Here is a 27,156-nt window from a genome sequence, read left to right as displayed (position 1 = left end):
TACTTAATGATGAAAAGTTGAAATATTTTCCTCTGAGATCAGGAACAAGACAAGGATGACCACTATTGCCACTTCTATTCAACACAGTACTGGAAGTCCCAGCCAGAGCAATTAGGCAAGAAAATAAAAGGCAACCAAACTGAAAAGGAAGAAGTAAAATTGTCTCTGTTTGCAGATGACATAATCTTATGTATATAAAACCCTAATGACTCTACCAAAAAACTGTTAGAACTAATAAATGAATTTAACAAAGTTGCAGGATACAAAATCAATACACACAAATCACGTGCATTTCTATACAATAACAATGAACTATCAGAAAGAGAAATTAAGAAAATAATCCATTTACTATAGTATCAAAAACAATAAACTACTTAGAAATAAATGTTTTTTCACCAAGAAGGTGAAAGATCTGAACACTGAAAACTATTAAGATACTGATGAAAGAAACTGAAGAAGACATAAATAAATAGAAAGATATTCCCACATTCATGGACTAGAAGAATTAACATTGTTAAAATGTCCATACTACTCAAAGCAATATAAAGATTCAGTTCAAGCCCTATCAAAATTCCATTGATATTTTCACAGACATAGAAAAAACTATCCTAAAATCTGTATGGGACTAGAAAAGACTCCAAAGAGCCAAAGCAGTCTTGAGAAAGAACAAACGTGGATGCATTACACGTTCTGACTTTAAACTATATTACAAAGCTATAGTAATCAAAACAGTATAGTACTGGCATAAAACCAGATACACAGACCAATATAACAGAATAGAGAGCCCAGGAAAAAAGCCACACATAAATGGTGAACTACTCTTGGACAAGGGTGCCAAGAACATATAATAGGGAAAGGATGGTCTCTTCAATAAATGGTGTTGAGAAAACTGGATATCCACATACAAAAGAATGGCATTAGACCACTATCTTACACCACTCACAAAAATTAATTTGAAATGGATTAAAGATTTAAACACAGTAGTCTTCCCCATCCATGGTCTTGCTTTCTATAGTTTCAGTTACCAACAGTCAACCGCAGTCTGAAAATATTAAAAGGGAAATTCCAGAAATAAACAATTCATAAGTTCTAAATTGCATGCTCTTCTGAGTAGCATTATAAAATCTCATGCTATCTTGCTCCATCCTACCTGGGATCCGCAACCATCTACACGGTCTCCTCCTGGCATCCAACCATCAACATCATCATGGCTCAATGATCGAAAAACATCCAAAGACATATTGTCAGAAGGTCAACAGTAGCCCAACACCGTGTCACAATGCCTATGTAATTCATCTCATTTTATCTTATCACATAGGCATTTTATCATTCCACATCATCACAAGAAGAAGAGTATCATACAATAAGACATTTTGCGAGAGAGAGATCACATTCACATAACATTTATCACAGTATATTGTTATAATTGTTCTATTTTATTATTATTATTAATCTCTTACTGTGCCTAATTTATAAATTAAACTTTATTATAGGCATCTATGTATAGGAAGAAATGTAGCATATACAGGGTTTGACATTATCCATGGTTTTAGACATCCACTGGGGATCTTAAAATGCATCCCCCATGGATAATGGGGGACTACTGTATAAGACCTGAAATTGAAAAACTCTTAGAAGAAAACATAGGAAAAAAGTTCCTTGACATAGGCCATGGAAATATTTTTTTTTGGATATGATACCAAAATCACAGGCAACAAAAAGAAAAATAAGTGGGACTACAACCAACTAAAAGCTTGTGCACAGCAAAGGAAATAACTGGCAAAATGGAAAGCTAACCTATGGAATAGGAGAAAATATATTCAAACCATACATCTAATAATGGGTTAATATCCAAAATATATAATAAACTTATACAACTCAACAGCAAACAAACAAAATAATTCAATATAAAAATGGGCAAAGGACCCAAGTAGACTTTTTCCAAAAGAAGACATCAAATAGCTAACACATACATGAAAAGGTGCTCGACATCACTAATCATCAGGGAAATGCAAATCAAAACCACAATGAGTTATCACCTCACATCTGTTAGGATGGCTCTTATAAAAAAGATAAAAGATAAGTGTTGCCAAGGATGTGAAGAAAAGGGAAACTTTTTGCACTGTTGATGTGAATGTAAATTGGTACAGCCTTTATGGAAAACAGTATAAAGTTTGCTCAAAAATTTTTAAATGACACCATCATTTGATCCAGTAATCCCACTTGTGGGTATATTTCTGAAGAAAATGAAATCAGTATCTCAAAGAGATATCTGCACTCCCATGTTCACTGAAGCATCATTCACAATAGCCAAGAGATAGGTAACCCAAGTGTCCATCAATGGATGAATGGATAAAGAAGATGTAATGTGAACAGAAAGAGAGAGAATGGAATATTATTCAGCCATGATAAAGAAGGAAATCTTGCCATTTGCATCAAAATGGATGAACCAAGAGGACATCATGCTAAGCAAAATAAGCCAGAGAGAAAAAGACATACATTCTATGATCTCACTTATATGTGTAATCCAAAATAAAAAAGAAGGTCAAACTCATAGAAATGGCGAGTAGAGAATAAAATGGTGGTTACCAGGGGCTAGAGGTTGGGGAAGAGGCTGCTCAAAGGGTCCAATCTTTCAGTTATAAGAGGAATAAGGGGGCTTCCCTGGTGGCGCAGTGGTTGAGAATCTGCCTGCTAATGCAGGGGACACGGGTTCGAGCCCTGGTCTGGGAGGATCCCACATGCCGCGGAGCGGCTGGGCCCGTGAGCCACAACTACTGAGCCTGCGTGTCTGGAGCCTATGCTCCTCAACAAGAGAGGCTGCGACAGTGAGAGGCCTGCGCACTGCGATGAAGAGTGGCCCCCGCTTGCCACAATTAGAGAAAGCCCTCGCACAGAAACGAACACCCAACACAGCAAAAATAAATTAATTAATTACTAAACTCCTACTCCCAACATCTTCTTTTTTTTTAAAAAAAAAAAAGAGGAATACGTTCTGGGGATCTAATGTACAGCATGGTGATTATAGTTAATAATAATACATACTTAAAATTGCTAAAAGAGCAGATATTAAGTGTTCTCAACACACACACACACAAAAGGGTGGAAGTAACTATGTGAGATGATGGATGTGATAATTAACCTGATTGTGATAAGCATTTCACAAAATTTATGTATGTTAAATCATCACATTGTACACTTGAAAGTATATAATTTTATTTGTCAATTATACCTCAATAAAGCTGAAAGGAAAAATGAATGTTTTGAAAGGCTCTCAAATAATCATCTTGCCCATTTATTCCCTAGGGTCCTAGGATTATCATAAGGATTCATGCACTGAATTTAGAGCATCACAGACCCAGGAGGAACCTCAGAGATGGTCAATCAATCCAGGACCTTTGTCTTACAAGGAGAGAATGCCAAGTGCCAGGGACAGGGGACAGACTTAACCAAGTCAGAACCAAAATTGTCATCAGCCACAGCTGCCACCTTTCCAGTCCTCAAACAGAGCCCCACACACCCTAGGGCTTCAGCATACCCTACTCCTGTATTAGTTGCTAGGACTGCCAAAACAAAATACCACCCACTGGGTGGCTTAAGCAACAGAAATTTGTCTCACAGTTCTGGGGGCTATAAGTCCAATATTAAGGTGTTGGCAGTGTTGATTTCCTGAGGCCTCTCTCCTTGGCTTGCAAGTGACTGTCTCACATGATCTGTGAGCCTGCACCCCTGGTATCTTTTTGTATATCATAATTTCCTCTTCTTAGAATAACACCTGTCACATTGGATTAGTGTTCATTCTAATGGCCTCATTTTAACTTATTCACCCCTTTAAAGTCTCTATGTCCAAATCCAGTCACATGCTGAGGTACTGGGGTCTAGGCCTTCAACATATGAATCAGAGAGAGGGACACAGATCAGCCCATAACGACTTCCTACGTCCGGAATGCTTTTCCCGTTCACTTAGCTAACTCCTAATCATCTTCTGGATTCCAACTTAAATATTACTTCCTTAAAGAAGCCCATCCTGACGGCCTCCTCACTTTCCAATGACAAGCTCTAGCCCCTTTTTAGGCACATTTTTGGTACCCTTTTACTTCTACTTGTCATTACTGTTACCAAAGAAATACCTGTGTAATTAGCTGATTAGCTTTCGCCTTCCTCCATGAGACTTTCATCTTCCACAGGGCGGGGATCTGGCTGGTCCTAGTCACTGCTGCATCCTTAGAGCTTAGCCAGGCCCTGGCACAGGTAGCAACCCAGCAAATATCTGCTGAATAAACAAGTAAATGAATATGGCTTTAAGGAAGTAATTAAAATCACAGAACCCTCTTTGGAATTATCATTTTCAAACTATTCCTATGTTTTCTCACTTTTGCTCATAATGCTGCCTCTGCCGTAAAACACTCCTCGTGCCCCAAAGCCCAACTCAAACAGCCTCCCCCCTTCATTCTCCTTACCCAAAGCACAATCAAATCTTTCTTCCTCAGAAATCCTGTAACACGTTATTCATGCAATTGGTCTCATGCTTAACCATGGCTTATTAAGGGTAGGCTGTTAGGCTTATCCCCCGAACACACTTTGCCTGAGCTATGACAGCCTTGAAGGTAAGGACAGTTTCATTTACCTCTAAATCCCCGGCACACAGCATAATGCCTGGCATAATGAAGAGCTGATGCTTTTTAGTAAGCAAGACATGACTATAGCCCCACTAGCATGGATGGAGTCAGTAGGGAAGGCTGTGCAGTCTTCATGATTCCAGAATCACTAGGGAGGTCCTTGGTTGTTCTGCCATCCTTCAGGCTTCAGCGGGTCTGGGTGAGGCTCTGCTCCCTGCATTTCCCAGCAACAGCTTGTGGAATTGGCTCTAGAGTAGGAAGGACTCGAAGCGACCAAATACACCAAGTCTCTGAGAACATTTTCCTAAAAAGGGAAAAAAAAAAAAAAAAAAACAAGAGAAGAAGAAATCAAGCCTGTGAACCCTCTGAAATTTAATTTAAATTCTGACAAGCATTGGCACTGGTTCTTTGGCAGGGTTACACAGACTGAAGCACAAACAACTGAACCAGCCTGGAGAACAGGGAGGGGGCAGGGACCCAGCTAGTCCAATTCCATGTAGTTTCCTATGGCTCAGACTCCTCATCTATGAAAATGGAGTAATTACATCTGCATCATACTTCACAGCAGCATGGTGAGATGCAGATGAGACATCATAAGGAGAGAGCTCGTAGAAGGTTAGCGAGCTTTTCCAGTTGTGGAGGTCCTGGTTTAGCTTCAGAGTGGTTGATGAATGAAGACAAGAAAATCAGGTTTCCGTATAGAAGGACATATCCAGGTTTGACTGGCAGTGATACCCACCCCTCCAAGTATAGAGCTACCTGATGCACTAGAGTATTCAGAGGTTTGCACAGAGCCTGCAAGTTTTTATAAAACTTGAGGATCCATCCTTCCAATTCTCTGTCTCCAAACGTGCAGGTACCTCTGCCTCTGATTACCTTCACCTCCTAATGAAAAGCATTCTGTCCTATACCGCTTCCCTTATCTCAACCTACACATAGAGATGGGGACAGCATGCCACTTGGTTAAATTCATGGCTTCTGGGGTCACTCAGGCCAGAGTTCAAATCCCAGATCTGCTGTGTATAAGCTCTGTGATCTACAGAAAGTATCTGATTTTCAGTCTCCTCTTCTTAATATGATAAAATTAATAGTAGATACCTGGTCAGATTGCCGGAAAGCTTAAATCAGATACTGCAAGCCCTGGGAGCTGCACAGGGTCTGACAAGTAGTAAGTGCTCAAAAAACAAGAGTCCTGTTGTAATATTGTAACCTCAGCTAGGGTCAAATGTTTTCTCTCCTTCCAGATTTGTTTTATCAGTCCATTATATCTTCTCCATTCCTCCTCCTTGGACCTTCTTTCTCAACCCAAAATGAATGCAATTCAGCGTCTGAATGACATTTCTTATTGAATTTCCTGTCCTGAGTACTGAGCAACTTGCACAACAGATACATTTCTCAGACCATCTGAAGCTGAAGGATGAAGGAAAACAAATTCCCCTCCCTCTTATAGTAGGGGTACCTGACAGTGAAGGAACTTCATTATAGACACCCCAAGTACCAGCAGATGCCTACTTTTCTCTTCCGTCCACACCCAAGCAAACCCAGATGCTTTTCCTTTGTAAACCACGCTCAGAAAATGCACAGTCAGGATGTAGGAGCCTTTGGCTCGTAGTTCTCAACAAATTCCCAACTCAAGGTTCTTTTATTTTTCTTTTATTTTTCTGAGGTAAGCAGCGTAGCTATTAGCTGCAGGATATGTAATGGGCATGGAGAGTTACTGAAGCATTGAGGTGAGAAGTGCAAATGTCAAAGGCAAAAAGAAAACTGTAAATATAGTCACAGACTTGAAAGTACAGGCAGCAAGAACAGATGTAGGATAAAATGTCCTTGGAAAATAGCTAAGATGCTGATTCAGAGTGTGGTCATTGACAATGGGCATTGGTACCTATAAGTCTCTTCCCGTATCCTGGCACATGGGAGGAGCTCAACAAAAACTAATTGAATGAATGAATGAATTGTAGACAAAATACTTATTTATTTTAATGATATAACTGGAATGGTGAAGCTGAAAGAGTTTATAAGTCATGTTCTCACCTCAAGCTCTTTCTTTCATGATATATGAATTCTACATCATTCTCCTTTTTTACTATTTTATCAAATGCCTCTCTGCTTCTATTTAGCATGACTGTCATGATGGCTGGCTCAAGACAATGCACTAATAAGGTCTGGAGTTTTGTACACTTTATGCTGTAATGACCTCAGAATGCCTCACTCCCCTACAAGATCATAAACCAGTCTCAAATGCTAGAAGACGATCTAGGCTCCCATTTCTCTATTCATCTCCACCCCCTTGTAACTGTGATACGTGTTCAGATACACCATACTATCGTAGTTCTATATAAAATCCCCCCAGTCTCAGGTTTTATTCCATTAAACCTCTTCACCCATCTCACTTTGTTCTGCTCTTTCATGTCTATGGGCTCTAGCTATAGAGCCTCTTTCTTCCTGGTCCTCATATACTCACGTATTGAGTGCACTAAGTACATTCCACGTACTGATATCTACTGAGTGTCAACATGACTCAGGCTTCCACACCATCAACACTTGTCCCAAGTGTACTGCTCCTAGAAACTGCCTCTTTTTGAAGCTGCCAATGATGTTTCAACGACTAAATACGCTTTACTGATTATGAACCAAAAAGGCAATATTTTCTTCCACGCTTGTCAATTAACAATACTACCTTCTTATTAGGAATCCCTGAATATTGCAAACCATTGTAGAGGCAGTTGAAAAGTGAAACTGCTCAGACCCAATAAAGGGCTGACTTGTCTGCCGATGTGAGATGAATTTTTTCTGGCTAGATGATGTTCTCTCTTGCTCGCTCTCTCTCTGTCTCTCTCTGTAGGGTGAGATAAGACCATAGGATTTTTAAAAATTTAATGTATCTTCCTCTAGCAGTGACAGATAGGTTCTTTGCCTATCACACTGAGTAAATTTATGGTCATCTTGGCTATGATGCTTAAAAGGAAATGTGGTACAATGGAATACTACACAGAACAATAAACTAGTGCTACATGCAACATGGATGAATCTCACAGAAATAATGTTGAACAAAACAAACTGGAAACAAAGGAATACACATTCATGATTCTATGGTTACAAAGCTTAAGGACAGGCAAAACAAATATATAGTGATAGAAGACAGAATACGGTTACCTCTGAAGAGGTTATTGGCTCAAAGGCGGCACAATGGAGCTTTCTGGGGGTGCTGGAAATGTTCTGTATCTTGGTCTTGATGTGGTTACACAGATGTATACATATGGAAACATTTACTGGATTGTCCACAGAAGATTTATATGCTTAACTATATACGTTATGCCTCAATTAAGAAGTTAAAAACAAAACTTTGCAACACAGACGCTTGATAATTAAATCACAGGGACACCACAAAATGAGACATCTCCAAGATAACATCAAGAATTTAGCTTTCAAATTTGTCTTCCAGGTGGAAAGGGTGCTTACTTCGGATAACTACCATATACTGTGGTTATTAGCCAAAATGGATGTACTGACTGTCCCTTATGGAATTAATTCTGGAGAGATTACTAAGCCTTATAAAATAGCTCTTTTTCCTTCTCAACACAATCACAGTGCATTGCTGACAACATTCTCAGGGAAAACTGCATCAGGAACAAGTGACACTAGAGGCATCTTAATTCACATTTCCACTCACAGAACACTATTTCTAACTTTGATTTATTTCAAACTCAAAGAAGTGTGTTTTTTTTTAATAAGAAGAACTTATATTTCTGGTAACGTCGACCAAATCTGAAAAAGAATCCATCTGGAAAAACTGCATTAGCTGTAAAAATGACATTCCAATATTCAGAATGCAGTTGGCTCAAGAGGAAGATTCCCTCTGTGGCCACATGTAGGCTGTGTAGTTTTCAAACAGTTCAGCCTTTTGGAACTTCTGAAATCCATTTAGTCTGGAAATCGCTAGGGTCTAGTTCAATCAAAAAATAAGCCTGGGTTGTTAAAGAGTACAAAAGCTATCATAGGAAAAAAATCAATTTTGGAAGGCCTTACATAGCTCTCAGTGTTGAAATCTGAAAGCTCACTTTCCATGAAAGGCAGCAGCTACCGTAGGACGACATTCCCAGGCACCCCTCTTGGACAGCTGTGCCTACCTGGGCAGCTGTTCTCAGAGGTCATGTCGTTTAGCACACTGGGACATGGAATCCTTAGTACCTTGTTTTCCATAATATTCGGTCCAATTCAAGTGACACCTTCCTTTAGTACTCACCATGGTGTGGTGGGAAGAGTACTGCAGGCTTCAGCTCAAATCTCATCTCTACCACATATTACTATCTGTGACCTACAATTCAACATTGTTTACTCATTTATAAAAAGGGCTGATATTCATACTTTTTTCAAAATTTCTGTGAACATCAGTGATTAAGGTAGAGTCTGTCTCTTGGAAAGTATTCAGTAATTTCTAGCTAGTGATATTATTACACAAACAGGCATGATGAACTGTAGCAACCTCTGAGTATTGTTGATAGAAATAAGGATGAGTGAGTACTAATCTTTCAGTCAGATGGGCCACATTCATTGAGTACTACCTAAAAACCACTATAGAGGTCACAAAGGCGATTCACGCAAACTCTTTCCCATGAGGAACCCACAGACAAGGGGATGAGAAAGACATGGTGTTAGCTATACCTAGTACAATGCCTGGCACATAAACATGCTCAACTATATTTACTGAATGATTTCCTCTATCATTTTTCTATTTGCTCTTTAATCTATTTCTGCTCTAATCTTACTTGCTGCTTTGAGTTACATTGCTCTTCATTTCCTAGTTTCTTAAGATGAAAGTTTAGGTTACTAATTTGATATCTATATCCTTTTTAAAAACTACAGTCATCAATGGCTATACATTTCCCCATAAGTACTGCTTTAACTGCAGCCTGTAAGTTTTGGTATGTTGTGTTTTCATTTTCATTCATCTCAAACTATTTTCTGATTTCCTTTATTCTCAGACTGGATAACTCAACTGACCTATAGTCATTCTAAATATTTGGTAGTGTGGACTTAGCATCATTAATTCCGGAGATTTTCAAGAGAAGTGCAGATAACTTATCTCTGAAGTCTTACCCACCTCAAGGTTTTCAAGTCCTTTTCTCAGTGATGTTTTGTTTTCCAGTAACATCTTTTACGATACCTCATTATACAAGGAAAATAAAATTTGCCTTGAGTGCAGCTTTATAAAGACTAACACCTTACCCATTAGTTGCAAAGAACAGAGCTTCTGCAAGTTTACAGGAAAATATTTGCCAACGCTCACTTCCATTTTCCTTGCTGTTTCTCCTGCTAGAAGATCCATGTCCATCTCTCTGCACATCTCAATGGTTTTATTATCACCCTGGCAACTGTGCTCAGAGAGCAGCTTACTGGTTCCCACCAGACCTTTAATCCAGTAGGCTGTTTACTCTCTCTTATTTCTTAGTAATCAGATTGTCAAACAAGAACTGACTTACCCTGTGCTCTTCAGCCTCCTTCCCAAAAACCTTCCTTCATTTTAGCATCAATCGAGCGCTGCTTCTGTGTGTTCTGTATTCCGTTATTCTCATTGCTAGCAGCTTTGTGGATCAAGAGATTTTGGCCACTCTTACCCAACATCCTTTGAATTAATTTTTAAAAAAGCATTTTCCAGATGACTGTATTTGCATCTCTCTGATGATAAATATCTCCAGCAGAGATGACCTGAAGGGGTCCTGTTTTTGTACCAACCCATTGCGTGAAGCACTCAAGCACTGCGCTTGCAATTACTGAGCAGTTACAACCTATTACTGCAGAGTTATTTTGTTCTGCAAATTCTATGGGAGGATAGTAATCAGAGAAAACAGAAGAAAGGAAGAGGCAGGGTATGAGTTGGGAGAAAAATTTTTTAAATACTCAAAGAACTGTATAAGAAATACAAATAAATTTTGCCTTTGAAATGTAGTTTATAAGAACTGAAGACAAAATTTTCTTTGTCCTTTAGAAAAGAAACATGCACATTTATATACTAACCAGACACTGACCAAATCTAAAGGGAATCCTCCCACAACTACTATAACAAATCTGAAGAGAAAGAAAAGCCTAATGTGTTTATAAGGAAAGATCATTAAAAATATATACATATATATGTTAAAGAAAGATCAAAAGATGAGCTCTTGATATGACCCTAATATTGATAAGGTCTCCCTCCTATTTTATCTGATGCCAAATTACTTTCTCACTAAGTAAAGGATTTTTGCAATAAATTTTTCCCTCCTTAGGGAACAGAGCTCAGCTACCACTGACATCTTGAAAGTTCTCTCTGCTCTGTAAACCAATGGCAAACACCTTGGCTTTTGTAGATCCCAGGCAACATTCTGACCAGGGCTTAGTAACAGTCACTTCCATCATAAACTTATAAATCAGTACCAGAAAAAGCATGAGGAGAAGACATTTTCCTGCAGGATATATAAAGACAGTACTGAATGGCATGCTCACATGTTACAGTGCAGAAAAGCCAGACCATGACTACAGATGGTTTAGCATCCTCAAAAAGGCCGCTCTTTACTCCTTACAAGATAGAGCTCTTAAACATTCCATTCCCATTTGATACCCTCTGTATGTCTCAGAAAATGTACATCTGGGTTTTCTCCAGCCAAACATTTATAGTAGGAGCACAGTGACAGAAACAGCTCCTCCAACATCCTTATACTCATCATGTAGTGGACAAGTCCACGAGCAACCATGTTCAGTAGTTTGGAGCTTTCCTCACCTTTTAACTCAGTGTACAGAAAAGTGTTTTAGGCCAACTTCCACAGACTGAACATCACTTCTGTTTTTTAAATTAAACCTTATTTTGAAATAACTGTAGATTCACATGAGGTTGAGAGATCCCGTCTACACTTTACCCACATCTTGCCAAGTCAGGGTATGGACACTGACCCAGTCAAACTAGGGAATATTTCCATCACCATAAGGATCCCTCATATTGCCCTTTTGGAACCACACTCACCTCCTTGCTCCCTACTTTCCCTGACCCCGACTTCTTCTATTTTGATACTTATATAGCCCTGTATTCACTCATCCATTCACTCAATCATTTATTAAGTGAACGAATATTTATTGAACCTTTACATGCCAAGTACTGAAGATACAATAATGTGCAAAAATCAGATGTGATTGAAATTCACAATCTAGTAGGTGAGGCAGATACTAACCAAACAAGTCTTCAAATAAATGTGAAGTTTAAAATGTGATAAATACCACAGTTAGGCAGTAAGTACTACGAAGCCATTATAGTGAGATTTAATGGGGAGGAGGACAGAGTAAGCTTCCCAGAGGAAGCAAGGACTAGGCTGATTATTTGAAGATGAGTTGAAGTAACTGAACGAAAAGGTTGTACTGAGCACTCCAGGCAGAGGGAATAGATGCAAAGGAGAGCAGGCCCAGGATAACTACAACACAGCCTTCTCACCAGATTTCCACACTTTAATTATTCCTCTCACTCCCACTTTTTAATCTCATAGTGGAGAATTTTGTGGAAGTTATAGCAGAATCTTAGAACAGGGACACAGAGAGCAAAAGTAAGACAGCAAAGCCCATTAAAGAAATTATTACCAATCTCTGTGTAGGGTGTAATTTGTGAGACCAAGCCACTGTCCATCGAATATGTTCCTGCCTCTCCTAGAAGAGAATTTCCAGTAGAGCGAACCCTGGTGCTTACTATTGAGAAGCTGTCTTTCACAGTCTGAGTTTCGCCTGAATTTAATGGGGGAGATTTAATATTTAAGAAATGTCAAGTGCCTTAAAAAATGTAACGGCTTTTGACCCTACAGGCCCATAAGAATATGTCCTAAGGAAAAAGCCAGAAATATAAAAGAATATTTATACATAACCTTTTTCATTCCATTGTTATGTACTGGATTAAAAACAAGATAGTATCCATGATACTGTCAGACAACAGGGCACTGATTAAATGATTATGGAATATGCATATGACATGGTATCACGGCAGCATTTCATAGTTATATTTCCAAAGATTTTATAATAGCATTGAAAAATACTCCCGATCTAAGTTTAAGCAAAATAAGCCAAACAACAAAAATCATGATAAAAATCTGTATACACATATAATTCCAGTAATACTAAAGACAAGAAAACAGAGCCAGCCAATGACAGAATGACAGTGGTTATTTCTAGGTGGTGGGATCTTAAATAATTTTTATTTTCTTGTTTAGACTTTTATTTATTTGTGCATTTATTTATTTGATATTCGGAAAACAATCCATAGACTATTACATATTTTTAAAAGCCAGCAATACGACAGGTGGAAGGAATTATAACAGGGGTTTTAGCTTCACTTTTGACTTAACTTGTGATTTTAGAATAGCCTCATAGTCTCGGCTTCCTCACTCAGACGGAGAAATTGCCCTGGCTCTCTCACAGAACTGGGAATAAAGAAAGGAATTACAAGTAAGAATCCTCCATATAATAAAAATGTGAAGCTGCAAAAGCAGCATCAATGACAGCATACCGTTAAGTGTCACAAGGTACAGAAATTAAGTGACTTTCCAAGAACCCTGCCTCAGATTCCTTGGCATCTGAAATGAAAAACTAGAGGAAGCATAGAAATGCAGTAGGTAAATAAATAATGTATCACCGTAGTCATTTTAAGGCTGACATTCCTTCACAGTTGGCAATAATGATCTCTGATCCCTCCATGTATCCCTGAACTTTCTGTCCAGTGTGGAGGCTCTGTTCGATGATTTACTTTATTCACATTTCGTTTTTAAAGCATCTCCTTAGTAAATTTTCAAGATTCTCAGGCAGGTGGGTAGAACGTTCCTTTTTTTTTTTTCCTTTTTTTATTTTAAGATGACTATTTAACAGCTCAAACATGTTTCCAGGTGAACTCAAAACTTCATTTGTGCTAGAGAACCATGGCATGCATACCTCATTTAACAGGACAGCTAGATGCTATAGATTTCTGAAGGCAACGGGTTTAAAGAATTTCACTATATATGCTTAGAAGCCATAAAAGTTCCCAGTCTGCGGCTATCATTTTATAGTGATATGACTATTAGTCCTGCTCTTCTGAGGAGTACCAGCGGTACATACCAATACTTCTACTTGCAGTGTAGCCGATCTAGAGCCCCCTGAAAGCACATGTGGCATCTGTAAGCACAACTCTGTGGTTAGGGAGAAGTGCATCCCAGACGAATGTGCGCTCATCTCCCATGAGTCAGTGGTAGCCCTAGCTACCTGCCCCCTGAACCGGGGGCAGAACCAGCTTCAATCTGATCTCAAACATGATACTAAATAAGCAGACCGACCTCTTGAAATAAATGGAATTCCTCATAAGAAGAGCACAGGGGACAAGTACAGGACTTGAGGTGCCCCTGTTTCATAGCTGTGGGACCCTGAGTGAGTCATTAACTCCTCTGGGCTTCTAATCCTTGACCTCAAAACAGGAAATGACACACTTCAAAAGTTTGTCCTGTAGATAAATGAAATACAGAACATGAAAGCAATCTGTTAATTCACAAGCACTAATCAGATAACAAGAGGTTGGACAAGGCCAGGGAAAGATGATTATTTTAGAATCAGAAGAGTTTATGCCTTATTGGTCCTTTATAAAATGATGAGTTTGGAGGTTCCTGCTGCTATAGATTGAAAATGATCACAGATCTTTGCACCTTTTCCCATCAAGAGATGGAGTCTATTTCTCTACTCCTTGAGTGTAGACCAGTCTTGTGACTTGCTTCAACCAACAGAATATGGCTGAGGTGACACTGTGGGACTTCTGAGCCTACTGTCATAGCTTCCATCCTCACCGTCTTGTAACCCAGCATCCACAGGAAGAAGCTCAAGCTGGCCACCTGGCCTCCTGGAGGATGAGACCATGAGGTGAGAGAGAACCAGCCTTCCCAACCATCCCCGGTGTCCTAGCTAAAGTCGCCAAGTGACATCAAGTGGGGCAGGAACACGCCACCCCAACTGAGCCTGATTTCTGAACCAGAGAATCACAGACGAACAGACAAAGATCGTCATTCTAAACTTTTAGGTTTCAGAGTGGCTTGTTATGCAACAAAAAGCTACCTGATCCATCTTTCGTGTCTCCTCTCTGACAAGAGTGGACTCTGATGTAAACATCTCATCAAGAGCAGCCTGTAAGAACTCAGGGATTTCTACTGATTTTTGTCAAGATGATTAACAGTCCATTGGAGGAGGAAAAGCAGCTGAGGAAGTTCAGTCAAATCTGAGAGAAATAAAATTGGTTTCTGAGCACAGAAACATCTCTTGTGTCTGGAGTTCAGCTCTGACAATCTTATCATTTCAGAATACAAGAGAAAACTCCTTTATAGGAGGAAAGGTGACGCCACAAAGCCCATGTGCTGAGATGCATTTTACTCACAACCAAAGCCTTCACTATGCTTTGCACGTAGTTCTAACCAGCCTGACGTTTTGGTTTCAAAGGTGATAGAAAATTAGAAGAGTGATACAGTGTGCAGACACGTTTAGTGGTGAGAAGTGAGAGAAAACTACTCAAAATAAGGAAGTGGGGAGGGGGAGAACACTAAAAATTACAGAGGCACTCAAGTAGCGCGGCAATTAGCACAGAGGCAAACAGCTCCAGGGGGCCCAAGAAATGGGCGCTGAGGGCACCGCTGCAGTAGAGCTTGATACAGAAATGTAAAACATATCAGTACATTTTAGAAAAGGTTTTCAACCAAAGAGCATAAACTCAGTTTGGATGCTTAGCTGGGTGGGGCTTCAATGAGCTGATCAGCTCAGCCCACACCTTCCTGCAGGGTCCAGCTAGCGTGAGCTGCTCCGGAGACGCTGAGTGAGTGCAACCCTGCTGCCCATGCTGCCCACAGCCGGCTCCCTGGATTACTTGTCTATGGAAGTCTTTTGTTTCTTTCTTCTCCTCTGGGGAATGTTCCCTTAAGCCTGGAAGCCTTCTGGAGAAGGACTAGAAGGAACGGAAATGGTGTTTGTAGAAAGGCCCTTTTCAGATGCCCATCAATCAGACAGGGTCTGAGTTTGGGTTCTTGATTAAAAGCCATAGAAACTTATTTAGAAACTTCAGCAGAAAGAGAATTTTCTAGAAGGCAATGGGGACACGTGCAGGATGTAAGTAAAGGCTGAAGGGTTCGGCATGGAATATTCAACTGCAAACCGGGGGACACGTGCCCTGGATTTAATACATCATGACTGCACACTATGGAATGCGATAATTCCCCAGAGGAAAGTGGGGTGCTCTTAAGAATGGATTATGTGTGGAGAAAAAACCAAGCAAAAGCCACACACACGCAGGATGGCATGTTCAGGCCCCAACTGTGGCCAACCTGGAATCCCGAGGAGGGTCCCGGCAGTGCCCACCTACCTCCAGGGCTGGAGATGGTGGAGGAAAGGCAGACTCTCTGCTCACACTGCAACTCAACCGTACGCTTAAAAGCCCTCTGTCTGTAAAGCGTGCCTTTCCCTTTGGATCTGATGACTTGGACTAGATACAGTTTTTCTGTTTTGGTCTCTATGATGCCTCTGCTCTCAACTCCCCGGCTGCCCCTCCCACAGTCACGGCAGAGGGGGATCTGATCAGATACTGCAGGACTGTGGCAGATGGTCTGTCACACAGGCATCCAGTTCCAGTGAGAGGAAAGGCTTTTATCTCCTTGGCTGCCTTGGCTCACTTGAACCTCGGGGAGCGGCTTTGGGACGAAAGGAAACAGCTGGCACAGCAGCTGGATTGACAGCAGAGCATCTGAGAAGGGTCAACGGTTTGCCTGGATTATACAGTGCAATTAAACATACTTACAGTTTTACAGAGCTCAAAACAAATCCCCGTTATTGACCTAGTAGCTGGGGTTTAACAGACCTTAATGAAGCTTCCCGTTGCCTCTGCCAGGTGGTCCTCTTCTCATACCCTAAACTGAGTTATTTCTCATTCATTCTTCATACGCTATTCCTCAGGAGCACTGATGGATATAGAATTTTCCAGATTTTATTTAGGTTGAGCCATTCAAAGAAATGGATATAGTCCCTATGACTCTTGTGTATTTAAATACAAATACTACATATACAAATATATACTAAAGTATACTAAAATACTATACATACAGATAAATACTAAAAATACACACACACAGACACACACACACACACAAGAACACAATCTTCTCACTTTGGCTCGACCTTTTCATTCTTTTGAGCTTCTGAGACCTTCACTCCAAAAAGGGCTGTAGGTGAGTTGAGTATTAAAAAGGAAGAGTATGAAGGTATAAGAATTCCATTTGACAAATGTTCATTTTACCCACGGTGTGTGAGAGATTATGAAAAGCACTGAAGAGGATTTGAACAATGAACTAGACATGTTTCTTCCACGAGGGCACTCATGCTATAACGTACAGAATAAGAAAAACAACAACAACAAAAAATCAAACACTGATAAGAGTACTCGCTGTCCCCAAGGCACTCTGCTAAATGGTTTCCTTTACACACAGCAAAGCAGTAAATGTGCTAAAAACAACCTGATGAGGTACGTAATGCCTGGACTCCTGACCATGATGCTGTGCAGCCTCCCTACAGACAGCAAGATGGACAGAGCAACTGGAGAATGAGGGAAGCAACAAGGAAAGGACGATGGGGTGGTGGGAGGGGAACACTTCCCGCTGGAGCAATCAAAACGGTCTTCAAGGAAGAGGCAGCAAATGGCTTGAGTAAGGTTTCAAAAGGTAGAGACGAGGGAGGGTAAATTAGGCTCAGTATGAGGACACACCAACACACAGAGACAGCTGCATGGGTTGTTGGACAAACAGCAAGTCCACAGGTGTGCTGGAGCAAAGGCAGGTGAGACTGGAAAGAGAAGTTAAGAAGAGGTTCCACAGACCCTTAAGAGCTGGCTGGCGAGCTAGGACTCTCCTGAAAGCAAGAGGGATCTTCAAATGTGGAGGACCAGGATGTGAGCGGCACTGTGGGGAGACTGACCCAGCAGCCTGCATCTGATGGCCAGGCTGGGACAACCAGTGAGGGAGAGAGGTTCCAGCCAGACGATGGGGGAGAGACTTCGGGAGAGCAGGAGAGCACCAGCAGCAGGGCAGTGCAGCCGACTGGCTGGAGAGGTGGGATTCCAAGGGGACTGGAATTTGAGATGCTGCTAATAAAGAGAGGAAATATGGGAGGAGGAGCAGGTCTGATGGGAAAGAAAACAAGTCAGGCCTGCAGTACCAATAGGAAGTGACCGGGAGTTGTCCCTTCTGTACCTGGACATGAAAGTGAGTCCAGGAAGTGCTGATGGGGGATCCATTTCAGGGAGGAGATGGCTGAAGCTGGGAGTGGAATTGGATGCCTAGTGAAACTCCTGTCCTGCAGTTAACATCTACAGTCTCTTGTCCACAATTCTGAAAGGCAAAGAGTTCTGAAAACAAGCCCATTTATGTATTTACTTATTTGTAGTCACAGGCAAACTCACTTGCCACAAAAGACATGAGACTTCTTATCATCTCTACTTATCCCACTGAGAGTAAGAAGTTATACATTTTGCTGAAGAAATATGCCTGCATTTGATCACTGTGTGCTGTCCCAGGCCCCACCGAGGAAGCTACATCATAAAGCATATCCAGTACAGATGCCCTGTTACCTTTCTAAAATCCCCCAAATTGTGAATTCTAGAGCACACCTGGCTGCAGGACTTCTAGGGAAGAGATTTGGGGAATGTAACTTACCTTCTGAAAACAGCAAGCAGAGAAATAATTCCAATATCTAATTCTGAGGGCTAACTCTGTGCTCAGAACACTTCTAAGTACTTCATTTTAATTTTCATAATAATCGTCCAAAGTAAGAACCATCATCACCTTTATTCTACAGATAAAGGATGTGAGGGTCAGGCGGGTTAGCTGGAAGACACAGAGCTGATACTGATCCCAGGCAGGCTTATTCCTAAGGCTGTGCTCTTTACCACGACAGCATACTGCCTCCAAATTAATTTGTAAAACTATTTAGAAATAAATCAAATCAATCCCTGTTTAGATCAGCGAAGAGCAGGGAACAAATGCCTTTTACTACGTTTCCACAAATGACATAAGGGCATGGTTCAGCCAGGTGAATCTCATTTACATTCTGGCAAAGCGGAGGGAATAATATTAGAGGACAGCCCAAGGAAGATGTTTCTGTGTGGGCCCTACAGTCCGTATACACAGTTTTCCATAGTTTTCCTTGCCAGGTCAAGAAGCTGGGCATTGAGTCAGCAAAGCAGAGCTGATAAGAGCACAGGCTTATCTGGGGTCAGACTACTTTGGTTCTACCACCTTGTAGTTTGTGATTCTAGTCAAATTAATTAACCGCTTGGAGCCTCCGTTTTCCCGGATTAATTAAAAACTATATCATAGACTCACTGGATGATTTAAGTGAACTAACTCTTACAAAGCTTTTGGCAGAGTGCCAGGCTAAGAGTGACTCCTCGATAAGCTCTGAACTTTTGTAATTGGCAAGACTCCTGCAGGGCGAGAGCTCCTTGTGGGAATTTCTGACAACCAGTAAGCTTTGTGGATTTCCCTGAAGGTAAAGTTATTATTTGCCAAGTGTCATCCTATTCTCTTCCAGCTTTTCTGAGCTTCACGGACATCAGTCCAATTTAAGGATCCTTTCCAATTCCACAGTCAAAGGACAGACTGATTTAGGTCTATCTGTGGAGAGTGTAAGCCCTGACTTGGAAAGATGCTTTCTTTCAGCTTGGTTATTCTCCAGTGTTTTCTCTGGCTGTGTAGTCAGTTTGACACATGACTGTATCCACCCTGGTACTTTGGATTCAGCCCTGAGAGTGAGCTGAAGTGGGCCTGCCTGGAGCATCAGGACTAAGCCTAATGTGTATCGTCCCATCTCAAGTGGATACCCGTATAGTCTCTGGGCATGGAATGGAATTATATTTCTGCTCAATCTTATTCCTAAGGTACATTCTGTATTGGAAAGGGGGGTTGGGCTTTGTCCAAATTCTATTTAGTAATGATGAAGTTCATCACATGCTTTACACACAGTAGATATTCAAAGAGTCAGAAGGCACAAGATGTGACCAATGAGCACAAAATGGGGTTGATCCAGAAGTTTTGTGCTCTGCAGCCCTGGGTTACCATGGTAATTCATTCCGTGGACAGTAGTTGGTCATATGTTAAGTGACACTGGTCTTCTCTGATCAGAGTAGGTTGTTTCTCGTCCAGGGAAAATTAATCGTCCCTGAGTCTGTTTTCCTTGTTTGGCTCTCCACTTACTTCCAGTCTGCAGTATGGCTACTTGGCTTGTGATGCTTGCCTTGATTCCGACACAAAGAAGAAAAACAGAAGAATCCAGCAAACAGTTAATGGACTGCTTGGCAAAGCAAAATTAGGGCTTATTCATGCAGCAGAGTAGCTGATAATTGCCTTTATTATTCTAGGCTAGACTGAGGTCATTGTCTGATGAAATTGGACAATTTGAAAAATGGGGGAAAATGAACACAATTTAAGTTTATTTAGACACAACTTCTGTATTTTCTTTTACTTTCTTATCAACGTTTGGCTTTTAGTAAGAGGGAACAGGAAAAAAGAGAGGAGATAGGGCTTCCCTGGTGGTGCAGTAGGTGGGAATCCGCCTGCCAATGCAGGGGACATGGGTTCAATTCCTGGTCTGGGAAGATCCCACATGCCGCGGAGCAACTAAGCCCGTGCGCCACAACTACTGAGCCTGCGCTCTAGAGACCGTGTGCCACAGCTACTGAGCCCGAGTGACGCAACTACTGAGGCCCATGTGCCTGGAGCCTGTGCTCTGCAACAGGAGAAGCCACTGCAATGAGAAGCCTGTGCACCGCAACGAAGAGTAGCCCCCGCTCGCCGCAACTAGAGAAAGCCCATGCGCAGCAACAAAGACCCAACACAGCCAAAAATAAATAAATAAAATAAATTAAAAAAAAAAAAAGAGAGGAGATGAAGCAGAGTGGTAAATAAGGAGGCATGTATTAAGGAAAATAATCTTTGACACATTAAATAATTCTTTCATTCAAAATAGCAAGTGGTAGAAAAGCAAATAAACATAGATAACTTTAAATCAGTACAAATACATCCTATTTTATTCCTGGAATCTAGCAGAGTGATAGTTTTATGACACTGTCATTTAATTGTTACATGTTGCACTCCCAATTCTGGCCTCTCATACTTCATGAATATCTACCTCTGGCATAAGAAAGGGAAGGGAAGGAAGGGGAAAAAGGAGGGAGGAAGGGAAGGAAGAAGGGAAGAAAACTGCATGGCTCATGGCTCTTCCTACAGTGAGTAAGACTCGGTGAACCAGAATTCAGTTAATCAGATTCTCCTCTACTCCCCACCTTAATTAATCGTTTTGGCTACAGTCATTCTTAATTCTATCATCCCTTTCCTCTCCTCCATTCCATTGATACTCAAATCTTGTCAATTCTACCTCAAATACGTTGAGTTTAAGAAAAAAAGTTTGAGGGCTTCCCTGGTGGTGCAGTGGTTGAGAATCCACCTGCCAATGCAGGGGATACGGGTTCGAGCCCTGATCCCAGAAGATCCCACGTGCTGCAAAGCAACTAAGCCCGTGTGCCACAACTACTGAGCCTGCACTCTAGAGCCCGCGAGCCGCAACTACTGAGCCTGCGTGCCACAACTACTGAAGCCTGCGTAGCTAGAGCCCGTGCTCCGCAACAAGAGAAGCCACCACAATGGGAAGCCCGTGCACCTCAACGAAAAGTAGCTCCCACTCACCGCAACTAGAGAAAGCCCACACACAGCAACGAAGACCCAATGCAGCCAAAAATAAACGAACAAATTTATTTTAAAAAAGAGAAAGAAAAGAAAAAAACTTTGAGAATAGCCCCTTGAGGCCAGAGTTCATGACTGATTCATCTTTGTATCTCTCAGCACATAACGCAGCCCATCTCACCTCACCAGCCATCAATACCCGTGTTATTTATCACATAAAGATTTTAGGGAAGGTCAGTGTACATTTAGTTCCTTCTCTGCATTGGGAGAGGTATGTCCTCCGACTGGATTTTCCAGCACCTGTGTGACCCTAGGTAAGTGCCGTCACTACACTGTAGTGGTGGTCGCTACAGCCTTCTATGATGCTCAGGGATACTAGACCACTCCCCCCCCAAAACTGCCGCTGGTGGCCAAGAAGCCCTGTTTACTGTGCTTTGAGACCTTCAGCTATCTCTTTTATCATGAGAACTCTGTCGAAAGCAAAGGCCATAACCGAAGCCACACTTTCTTAAGAGGGAGAAAAAGGAAATTATTTGCTATGGTAATTGAAAAGTCTGAAGAATGGTGATAAGGAAAGTATAACCACAGGCTTGTCTGAATTCAAGTGCTAAAACCAAGTCACTGAAATCAGTCCCTCTCTGTCTCTGTATCTCTTTGTTTCTGTCTCTACCTCCATGTGTCTTTTTCCTCCCATTTTCTCCCAATGAGTACTCTCCAAGTAAAGGCCACGATAGCCACCAGAAACTCCAGGCTGGAGCAACTATGGTAGAAAGAGAATCTCTTTCCCAAATGTTCCAGCCAAAGTCCCAGGTGTGACTCTCATTAGCCTGGGGAAGTCACCTGTTTATTCTTTAACCAATCACTGTAGCCAGAGGCATTTGGTCCTGTGCCCGTTCCTGGGGCTGGGGAGAGGGCCAGCCCCATAAAACCATATGAGCTGAAAATGGGGCAAGGTGATTCCTGAAGTGAAAGAGGGGTACTGGCACAGGGCATCAGAAATTGCCTCCCACAAGACCCTTTGTGACATCACCAGCTAATGAACAGTGACCAGTGGACTCCTGACCACAGCCTCAGTTCTTTCCTCCACCCCCACCACCAACATTCTGAAGCTGAATACAGCTGTGACAATGACCCTCTCCAGCCAGTCCCAGAAAAGGAGGAAAAATTCCTTGGAAAACTATACTTTTCCCAGAAAGACTAAAGACAGGCAGGACTCTGGGCCTATGCTTGACTCATCCGGTCAGTCCCCTGAACAACTGTTTCTGAGTTCTGAGGGGATGTGTGCTGTGCTGCTAATACCCCCACTCAGCACCAAGGCACTCATTCCTGCCTGACAGCTCACAGCGGAGCCTCTCTGGGACTTGCCTTTGGGCAAACGGAGCTGCCTTATCCAGGGTTAAGTCACTATCCGGCCAGGCCCACATTCAATGACAGGGTTATGAAGGTCTGGCTTTCTGGCCCCAATGCAGGATGCTCTGAAGCACCTCCCACCCCAACCCTGGCTCCAGAACTCGCTGAGGCCTTTGTCACAACTGCTTTGCTATTTAACTTCTCCCTCTGTGCCCATCTTGCTTCTCTGCCCCTGCCCTGAACCCAGGGACTATTCCCAAGAGCACTCCCCAATAATTCTCCTGCACACAGATCTCAAAGTCTGAAACCCTTTCTGGGGAATCAACTTAAGACAGATTATGCAGCATCTAAAAACTTATGCTATTGAAGCAGGATGGTTTTGTCAGTAAAAACTCAAACTTTGAAATCACACAATCCTAGTTTCAAATTTGCCACTTACTAGCTATGAGAGTTTAGGCAAGTTACTTAACCATTCTTGTCTTCATATTCTCATCTAAAGGATGGGGATGTTAATAACACCATCTCCCAGGATGGATGGGACTTTTAAGGGAAATGTTTGTGTGTAAAGTGTTCAGCTTAGGATCTGGCATTAGGAAGGGGCCAGTGTGTAACTATTATTATTTTATAATCCTCTAGTGTAGCTAATTAATATGACTTCAATAAAGATATGAAAAGGTACCAATGGTCAATATCTAGTGTTGGCAAAGGTTCAGTGACCAGACAGCTGCTCACACTGCTTGCGAGTCTGAAACTGAAGTCCAATTCTCTTTCCGGAGGGTAATTAGATAATATATATAAAAAGCCCCTAAAATGCCAATAACCTTTGACCCAAAAAGTCCAATTAGAAGCATTTTCTCTAAGGAAATCATCATTGTGTGACCGCAAATTGATAGTCTGGGATATTTATATCAGTACTTTTAAACAAAAATCTGGGGCCCCTCCCCCCGGCGCGCCAGCCTGGCTCCCCTCCCCGGCCCCGCCCCGACAGGCGGGCTGCCCTGAGGAGGCGGGGAGGGGAAGGCTGGGCCAGCCGGCGGGCAGACGACGATGCCGAACTTCTGCGCGGCCCCCAACTGCACGCGCAAGAGCTCGCAGTCGGACCTGGCCTTTTACAGGTTCCCGCGGGATCCAGCCAGATGTCAGAAGTGGGTGGAGAATTGTAGGAGAGCAGACTTAGAAGATAGAACACCTGATCAACTAAATAAACACTATCGATTGTGTGCCAAACACTTTGAGACGTCTATGATCTGTAGAACTAGCCCTTATAGGACAGTTCTTCGAGATAATGCAATACCAACAATATTTGATCTTACCAGCCATTTGAATAATCCACACAGCAGACACAGAAAACAAATAAAAGAATTGAGTGAAGATGAAATCAGGACACTGAAACAGAAAAAAATTGATGAAACTTCTGAACAGGAACGAAAACATAAGGAAATAAACAACAGCAATGCTCAGAACCCCAGTGCAGAAGAAGGGGGTGAAGAGCAGGGTGAAGACATTTTACCTTTAACCCTTGAAGAGAAGGAAAACAAAGAATACTTAAAATCTTTATTTGAAATTTTGATTCTTACATGAAAACAGAACACACCTCTGGATGGACATGAAGCTGATGAAATCCCAGAAGGTCTCTTTACTCCTGATAACTTTCAAGCCCTGCTGGAGTGCCGGATCCATTCTGAAGAGGTTCTGAGAAGGCGCTTGGAGACAACAGCAGTTAACACATTGTTCTGTTCGAAAACACAGCAGAAACAGATGCTAGAGAGCTGTGAGAGCTGCATCCGGGAAGAAAGCCTCAGGGAGGTGAGAGACTCTCACTTCTTTTCCATCGTCACTGACGATGCGGTGGACATAGCAGGGGAAGAGCACCTGCCTGTGTTGGTGAGGTTTGTTGTCACAACCTGAGAGAGGAATCTGTGGGCTTCCTGCCTTATGAAGCTGATGCAGAAATTCTGGCTGTGAAATTTCACACTACGATAACTGAGACGTGGGGATTCAACATGGGGTACTGTTGTGGCCAGGCTTACACTGTGTCCAGTGGATTTTCTTCCAAAATGAAAGTTGTTGCTTCTAGACTTTTAGAGAAATATCCCCAAGCTATGTACATACTCTGCTCTTCCTGTGCCTTAAATATGTGGTTGGCAAAATCAGTGCCTGTTATGGGAGTATCTGTCGCGTTAGGAACAATTGAGGAAGTTTGTTCTTTTTCCCATCGATCACCACAACTGCTTTTAGAGCTCGACGATGTAATTTCTGTCCTCTTTCAGAACAACGAAGAAAGGGGCAAAGAACTGAAGGAAATTTGCCATTCTCAGTGGACAGGCAGGCATGATGCTTTTGAAATCTTAGTGGACCTGCTACAAGCACTTGTTTTATGTTTAGATGGTATAAATAGTGACACAAATGTTAGATGGAATAACTGTATAGCTGGCCGAGCATTTTTACCCTGTAGTGTAGTAACAGATTCTGATTTCATCGTTACCATTGTTGTTCTTAAAAATGTTCTATCTTTTACAAGAGCCTTTGGGAAAAATCTTCAGGGGCAAACTTCTGATGTCTTCTTTGCAGCCAGTAGTGTGACTGCAGTGCTACATTCACTAAATGAAGTGATGGAAAATATCGAAGTTTATCATGAATTTTGGTTTGAGGAAGCCACAAATTTGGCAGCCAAACTTGATATTCAGATGAAACTCCCAGGGAAATTTTGCAGAGCTCAGCACAGTAACCTGGAATCTCTGAGAGTTACTATAAAGAAACTCTAAGTGTTCCAACAGTGGAACACATTATTCAGGAACTGAAAGATATCTTCTCAGAACAACACCTCAAAGCTCTTAAATGCTTACCTCTGGTACCCTCTGTCATGGGACAGCTTAAATTCAATACATCAGAGGAGCATCATGCTGACATGTACAGAAGTGATTTACCTAATCCTGACACACTCTCTGCTGAGCTGCATTGTTGGAGAATCAGGTGGAAACGTGGAAAGATACAGAACTTCCATCCACTATTTATGAAGCCCTTCACCTGCCAGACATCAAGTTTTTTCCTAATGTTTATGCATTGCTGAAGGTCCTATGTATTCTTCCTGTGATGAAGTTTGAGAATGAACGCTATGAAAATGGGCGAAAGCGTCTCAAAGCATACCTGAGGAACACTTTGACAGACCAAAGGTCAAGTAACTTGACTTTGCTTAACATAAATTTTGATATAAAACACGATTTGGGGCTTCCCTGGTGGCGCAGTGGTTGAGAATCTGCCTGCCAATGCAGGGAACACGGGTTCAAGCCCTGGTCTGGGAAGATCCCACATGCCACGGAGCAACTGGGCCCGTGAGCCACAACTGCTGAGCCTGCGCGTCTGGAGCCTGTGCTCCGCAACAAGAGAGGCTGCGATAGTGAGAGGCCCACGCACTGCGATGAAGAGTGGCCCCCGCTTGCCACAACTAGAGAAAGCCCTCGCACAGAAACGAAGACCCAACACAGCCATAAATAAATAAATAAATAAATTTAAAACACGATTTGGATTTAACGGTGGGTACATATATCAAACTCTATACAAGTAAGTCAGAGCTTCCTACAGATAATTCAGAAACCATTGAAAATACCTAAGAGACTTTTAAAATAGGCTTTCTCTTATATTTGATATTTGAAAAAATCTGTAAGAAATTTGAAAATATCTTACAGAAAAGTTGTAAGGTGTACGTAGGCCACTTAATCACTGAATACCTTGACCTGTAGGCCTCCCATTGAGTACATTAGTCATTGATAATCTTCCTGTTTAAATGGCCCGTTTGAAGTCCCATGCTTTGGAGACCTAACTGTTCTTCCAGAAGATAGCATTGAAAGTACCATGCTACACTCTGTGTGATCTCTGCTAATGGTACTTTGAAATTGTATTAGTTAAGTCATTTTAGATATAACATTTGTCACTGTGGATCCAATTGTCAGGTACTTAGTTATCAGTTCTTTGAAGAAATAAACTTTGAGGAGGAGGTATGGGAGGAAGGAATACATTTTATAAAACATTACAATGAAGCTCATGACTGACCTTTGAATAGTAGGAGTTTTACGTATGCTGTTAAAAATCTGTACGGGACCGTTAAAATGATCAGACTGTAAGAGAAATGTGTGAGCTCACCAAGCAAGGATTTCAGTGTAGATTCTGCCTTTATCAAATGAAGTTGAAGGAACAAGTTATAGTTAAAGTTTGAATGGAAGAGCCTGCCATTGTTGTTCCACATCTGATTGTTGCTCTTTAGATTCCTTTACTGAGCCTACATCTTCATAAGCTTTTTGACAGGTATATGTTGAACACTTCTGTTTCATGGTCAAGACAGAATCAGAGACCATGGATACTGACAACTGATTTGTCTGTTTTCTTCTGTCTTTTTCCATGACTATATCTACTGCCTCATCTTGATTTACAAGCAAAACCTAGAAAACCTACAA

The 27,156-nt window shown here is 41.6% G+C and overlaps 1 protein-coding gene across 7 annotated transcripts in view; it reads right to left on the bottom strand.

Moving 5' to 3' along the window:
• The window catches only part of LOC307183726 (uncharacterized protein), a 675,341-nt gene that overhangs the window by 373,222 nt on the left and 274,963 nt on the right, over positions 1-27,156 (bottom strand). For all 7 annotated transcript variants that reach the window (XR_013827569.1, XR_013827570.1, XR_013827571.1 and 4 more), the window contains 2 exons: positions 4,628-4,923; positions 4,131-4,273 (listed from right to left, as the gene is read on the bottom strand). Coding sequence is in view for 2 of the 7 variants with exons in the window: in XM_079916659.1 (XP_079772785.1) it covers positions 4,131-4,178 (48 nt within the window). In the remaining 5 variants the exon portion in view is untranslated. The remainder of the gene's footprint in view (positions 1-4,130; positions 4,274-4,627; positions 4,924-27,156) is intronic.

The sequence above is a fragment of the Stenella coeruleoalba genome, assembly GCF_951394435.1.
Source record: "Stenella coeruleoalba genome assembly, chromosome: 3".
NCBI classification, from domain to species: domain Eukaryota; kingdom Metazoa; phylum Chordata; class Mammalia; order Artiodactyla; family Delphinidae; genus Stenella; species Stenella coeruleoalba.
The sequence above is the reverse complement of the archived record's forward strand: the minus strand, read 5'-3'. Positions and strand labels throughout refer to the sequence as shown.